Below are 5,562 nucleotides of genomic sequence, written 5' to 3' on the forward strand. Positions count from 1 at the left end.
CGTGAAAACGATGCAGGATCAATATCCAGAATTCAACCTTGGGGACAAGGTTGCTGAAGGAGGGGGGAGTAATGTTAGACCGTTATTAATCTATGAGAGAAGAAAGAAACATAGTTAGTTGGTTTAACTGTTTGGGCAGTTAGGGGGAGCGGGGAAAAGCTTTTGAACTTGTATAAATAGTTGTGATTAGTTTGGGGAGGGATATTTTTGACCTTATTGAATTGTTGATCAGATTGTCCTGAGGGGGAGAGGTTAAGCTCTATGTACTCTTTCTGTTGATTGAAAGTGAATAAAAGAAGCATTTCTTTGTCGGTGTTTGAAGAGTAACGAGTGAGTTTTTCATAGGTTGTTGGATAAAGAACCTAACAAACATTAAAATCATATGACATTACTTAAAATAAATAAACAAAACTAATCTAGTGGGAGTCAAGAACAAAAGTCTGTGTAACAAGCACAAAAGAAGGTTTTATATTGATAAAACAAAATGGCCACGTGTTAATAGGTGAAAAGAGTAAAGGAATGCACAAGAACACACGTGAAAGAAGGGAGAACATTAAATTGTGGGATTTGATACTTGAAAAGCAGATTATTGGTACGAATCTCTCCTCCTGATTTCCTTTCTCTCTCTGTCTGCTTTGTAACCATCTCTGCTGCTGTAATCATCTTCCACCTGAACATTTTCTAAAATTCCTTTTGTCTTTGATGTCACGTAGTCTGTCCGGGTTCCACAAGATCTGATCGAGCTCAGTGGAGTCTTAATTGCCGAGCTTAACATCACCCCTGCCAAGCTCCATAAAGTCTGGTTGAGCTCATCATTTCAGCTCAGAATCGTGGTGGCCGAGCTCTCTCTGTTACTGTTTTAGTCATTTTTGGTTTCGACACTTGACATTTATATATAGTACTGTTTCAGTTTGACATGTACAATAATGCAACCTTTGCTCAAACTTGAAAGCCTTATACATTTTTCTTTTATTGTATTTAAATTTTGACTATTCATTCCAAATTGACCAAAGATCTTTGGACTACAACGATAAAATAGTATACCTGCATACCTACTACTTGAGAACTATTTTGAAAGTACAATTTAATAACGAAATACAAAACAACTGTATAAGTTAATTAGTGATTATATGACGAACAAGGAAAGTTTGACTAGGCTTCCTTACAAATTTGAGAAGCTAGCATAGTTGACTGAATTAAAGAGCAAAGAAAAAAAAAAGAGAATGACGACAGAGAAAATGAAAGGTGAAGGTGAAGCCTGTTTATTCTAAATAAACACGTTATCTAACTTGATCGAAGAGAAATTCTCATCTGAAGATTCCATTCATTGTGCTGTGAGAACTAGCTAGAAATTCTCATTTGCATGCCATAGATAGTTGACTTGAAGAAGGGAGTGTTTCAGTAATGGGTTTCAGCAACCATACAAACCTGTTCTTTGTTCTGTTCATACTGTGTTTTTATGTGTTGGACGTTTGTATTGCCATAGACAACATTACATCATCACAATCCATCAAGGACCCTGAAACTCTAAGGTCCAAAGATGGTAACTTCACTTTGGGGTTCTTCACCCCTCAAAACTCCACAAACCGCTATGTTGGAATTTGGTGGAAGTCTCAGTCTACAGTTATATGGGTTGCTAACAGAAACCAAGCACTGAATGATTCTTCTGGAATTGTTACAATATCTGAAGATGGCAATCTTGTTGTGCTGAATGGACAGAAACAAGTGATTTGGTCAACAAATGTGTCCAAAACATTATCCAATACAAGTTCAGAGTTTTCAGACTCTGGTAAGCTAGTTCTCATGGAAACCACAACAGGAAACATCTTATGGGATAGTTTTCAACAACCTTCAGATACACTCTTGCCCGGCATGAAACTTTCAACCAACACAAAAACTAAAAGGAAAGTTGAACTTACATCATGGAAAAGCCCTTCTAATCCGTCTATTGGGAGCTTCTCTTCTGGGGTTGTTCAACACCCTGATATTCTTGAAGTGTTTATTTGGAATGAAACTCGACCATACTGGCGCAGTGGTCCATGGGATGGTGGGGTATTTACAGGGATACCGACCATGTCAACGTATCTTAATGGTTTCAAAGGTGGGGATGATGGCGAAGGAAATATAGATATCTATTACACAGTGTCAAGTGAATTAGATTTTGTAATCTATATGTTGAATTCTAAAGGCCAATATGAACAAAAACTGTGGGATGCTGAGAAGAACGAAATGGGAATTAGATGGACTAGTAAAGAGTCAGATTGTGATATTTATGGTATGTGTGGACCATTCACAAGCTGTAATGCACAGAGCAAACCAATATGTAGCTGTTTGAAAGGATTTGAGCCGAGGAACGAGAAGGAATGGAATGGAAAAAACTGGACTGGTGGATGTGTTAGGAGAACACCTTTGAAGTGTGAAAGGGTAAGAGATCAAAACACAAGTACGGATGCAAAGGAAGATGAATTTTTTAAACTGCAGATGGTTAAAGTTCCTGATTTTTCAGAAGGGTCTCCTGTTGAGACTGAGATATGCAGAAACCAATGCTTGGAGAATTGCTCTTGTGTTGCTTATTCTCATGATGAGAAGATTGGTTGCATGTCTTGGACTGGGAATCTACTAGATATACAACAATTCTCAGAGGGAGGACTTGATCTTTATCTTCGTGTAGCCTACTCTGAACTTGGTATGCTAACTCTCCCCTGCTCAAACTTTTGTAACATTGTTTCTATGGACTTAAATTCTTATAGCTTAAATTGAAGTTGTCCTTTTATTAAAGATAAAGGGTCAAACAAACAAATCATCATTACAACAGCAGTGATAGTAGCAACTGTGATCATGGTTACTGGTGCATATTTCATGTGGAGGACTTCCAATCGTCCAGGTAAGACAAGATCTCCCTAAATTTCAGAACTATTAAGGTTTTGTTGGTAAGGGAACTAAGCTTACGTCTACTTGTGTTTGTTCCTTCAGCTAAATTTTGGCAGCTAATTAACTCAGTAAGGAAAGGGAAGAACGATGCTTTTGTAGAATTTAATAATGGTGGAACACCAGAACATGAAAGCCATAGTGTAATTGAAGAACTTTCACATGTTAAACTACATGAGCTGTTGCTATTTGATTTTAAAATGGCTGCAGCAGCCACAGACAACTTCCACCTTTCCAACAAACTTGGGCAAGGTGGTTTTGGTCCTGTGTACAAGGTACATGAAAAACAAGTTATCTAATTTGAAAAAATTGTCGTTTTTCTCATAAAACATTTAGTTTTTTCTCAGGGGCAACTGGAAGATGGACAGGAAATAGCAGTTAAAAGACTTTCTAGAGCCTCTGGACAAGGTCTAGAAGAATTCATGAACGAAATAGTCGTGATTTCCAAGCTTCAACATCGCAATCTTGTAAAACTTTTTGGCTGCTGTGTAGAAGGTGATGAGAAGATGTTGATATATGAATACATGCCAAACAAAAGTTTGGATGTATTTATCTTTGGTTAGTTCTTCAATCCCTCTATTGTGATTTTCTCATGGACAATCATGTCATAACCATTGCGGTTTCTTTAAAGCATGTTAACGTGACTTACCTTCATAAGTTCCTCTTCCATATAGTATATAATGTGACGATTACATTTTAGATCCATCAAAGTGTAAACTCCTAGATTGGAGGAAGCGCAGTAGCATAATAGAAGGAATAGCTCGAGGACTACTTTATCTACACAGAGACTCCAGACTAAAAATAATACACAGAGATTTGAAGGCCAGTAATATATTGCTAGATGAAGAACTAAATCCAAAAATATCAGATTTTGGTATGGCTAGAATCTTTGGTGGAACTCAAGATCAAGTTAATACTAGTAGGGTTGTTGGAACCTAGTAAGTATTCTTTCTTTCTCCAATATGAAAGCAGAAAGTGTGAAGAATTGACTTTTACATTTGAATGTAGTGGCTACATGTCTCCTGAATATGCAATGGAAGGACTATTTTCAGAAAAATCAGATGTGTTTAGCTTTGGTGTTCTGGTACTAGAGATTGTTAGTGGAAGAAGAAGCTCAGGTTTTTATGGCAATGTGCATGCTCTTAGCCTTTTAGAATTTGTAAGTCTCAACAATTCATTTACAAGAACTTTTTCCATTTGCTGATACAACTTCTAAACATTGACCCTTTTGTTCATTTTAGGCTTGGACACAATGGAAGGAAGAAAATGCATTATCTCTAATACATCCAGAACTATATGATCCTATTCATCATAAAGATATCCTAAGGTGCATACACATAGCTCTTTTATGTGTACAAGAACTTTCTGTAGACAGACCCACTATGGCTACAGTAATTTCTATGCTCAGCAATGAGTTTGTGCTTCCTACGCCAAGTCAATCTGCATTCATTCGGCGACAAAAAATGTTGAATTTGACGTCATCGGAAGAAACTCAGAGATTTCGCTCCATCAATGTTGTTAGTGTTACAGAAATTCAAGGTAGATAGAAAAATAAAAACTCTAAGCAAAACCAAGTAGAGCTTTGCTCGGTATAGCTGTACCAATGATTATAAAATGGTGTACAAGAAAGAAAGTTCAATTTCTTTGTCCATAGGAATCGATATGAAATCAATCAAAAAGCAAATTTTATGTCCTCCAAACTTTAAACAATTTCCTTAATCATAAAAAGATCTTAACATTATGTATTTGATTAATCTTAGGAACAAATAAGCATAAAAGATTAATTTGATATCTAAATGACTTATAAATATAATTGTTTGCATATCTTTCACAATAATATGTGGTATATTTCCAATTAAAAATGTTAGATTTAGTTGAGTTCTTTGAAGAACTCTTGATCATGAGTTGTTAAGTTTGTACAACCACTACCTACAAATGAACCTTCTACTTATAAACAAACTTTTTGGTGAATTTGTTGGTTATAAAGTATGATGTTAAACAGAGTTGTACATGTTCTACTTAATCATCTAAAACCTTTACAACTTGTTGATTTCGAGACCTCATATTTTACACATGTCCCTAATTATCATACTCCTGGCTTTCATATTTAGCCTCCATCTACATTAGGGTGGGTGATTACTTTTTTTGCAACAAAATAAGGCGAATAGAAATATGCATTGTTTATTGTTTTGGTTGCATTTTCTATCATAGTTCTTATCTTAGAATCTCGCTCAACATATCGTTCTTGCCACACAAGCCTCCTTTAACTTATTGCATTCAACAATTTTCCTAGAGTAATGCTTAATAAATTTTTTGAGCTCTCTTTGTAGCTTCAAATGATTTAGGTATTGAGATAATTTTTTTAAACAATTATATCATCTAAATACCCAATAACAATGAGTAACAAGGAGCCTTACATTGTTGATCATGCCAATAAGCTTGCTAGAGTATTCCTTTATGTTGTTTTTTATTTCTACATTATTTGCATCTTGAATTCTCAAACCATGACACTTGGATACTTTCACCTTTACATTTTCACCATACTTTTACTCAAAAATAATTCTCAAATCTCATGGGATGTTTTTATAATCATTACTCTAATCAACATAATAGATTATAATGTTGTTGAGTATG

The 5,562-nt window shown here is 35.5% G+C and overlaps 2 protein-coding genes across 2 annotated transcripts; both read left to right on the top strand.

Annotated features, from left to right (window-relative positions):
- The first annotated feature begins 1,354 nt into the window (after window positions 1–1,354).
- LOC148197584 (G-type lectin S-receptor-like serine/threonine-protein kinase SD1-13) lies at window positions 1,355–3,254 on the top strand. Its single transcript, XM_088116026.1, has 3 exons — window positions 1,355–2,686; window positions 2,780–2,884; window positions 2,974–3,254. The coding sequence occupies exons 1-3, from the start codon at window positions 1,405–1,407 to the stop codon at window positions 3,225–3,227; spliced, it is 1,641 nt and encodes a 546-aa protein (XP_087972152.1). The 5' UTR covers window positions 1,355–1,404; the 3' UTR covers window positions 3,228–3,254.
- A 42-nt stretch (window positions 3,255–3,296) lies between these two features.
- Window positions 3,297–4,475, top strand: LOC124834224 (G-type lectin S-receptor-like serine/threonine-protein kinase At1g11330). The gene is made up of 4 exons (XM_047308873.2): window positions 3,297–3,486; window positions 3,629–3,866; window positions 3,937–4,087; window positions 4,170–4,475. Exons 1-4 carry the CDS (start codon window positions 3,351–3,353, stop codon window positions 4,473–4,475), a joined length of 831 nt encoding a protein of 276 aa, XP_047164829.2. The 5' UTR covers window positions 3,297–3,350.
- The last annotated feature ends 1,087 nt before the right edge of the window (window positions 4,476–5,562 follow it).

This window comes from Vigna umbellata, chromosome 5, assembly GCF_029865625.1.
Source record: "Vigna umbellata cultivar VRB3 chromosome 5, Vumbellata_1.0, whole genome shotgun sequence".
NCBI classification, from domain to species: Eukaryota; Viridiplantae; Streptophyta; class Magnoliopsida; order Fabales; family Fabaceae; genus Vigna; species Vigna umbellata.

Excerpts from the sequence above, each read along its gene's own strand:
- LOC148197584 (XM_088116026.1), top strand. The coding sequence starts at position 1,405 with ATGGGTTTCAGCAACCATACAAACCTGTTCTTTGTTCTGTTCATACTG. Across the intron at positions 2,687-2,779 it reads TGTAGCCTACTCTGAACTTG|ATAAAGGGTCAAACAAACAA; the intron begins GTATGCTAACTC and ends CTTTTATTAAAG. Across the intron at positions 2,885-2,973 it reads GAGGACTTCCAATCGTCCAG|CTAAATTTTGGCAGCTAATT; the intron begins GTAAGACAAGAT and ends TTGTTCCTTCAG.
- LOC124834224 (XM_047308873.2), top strand. The coding sequence starts at position 3,351 with ATGAACGAAATAGTCGTGATTTCCAAGCTTCAACATCGCAATCTTGTA. Across the intron at positions 3,867-3,936 it reads AGTAGGGTTGTTGGAACCTA|TGGCTACATGTCTCCTGAAT; the intron begins GTAAGTATTCTT and ends ATTTGAATGTAG. Across the intron at positions 4,088-4,169 it reads CTCTTAGCCTTTTAGAATTT|GCTTGGACACAATGGAAGGA; the intron begins GTAAGTCTCAAC and ends TGTTCATTTTAG.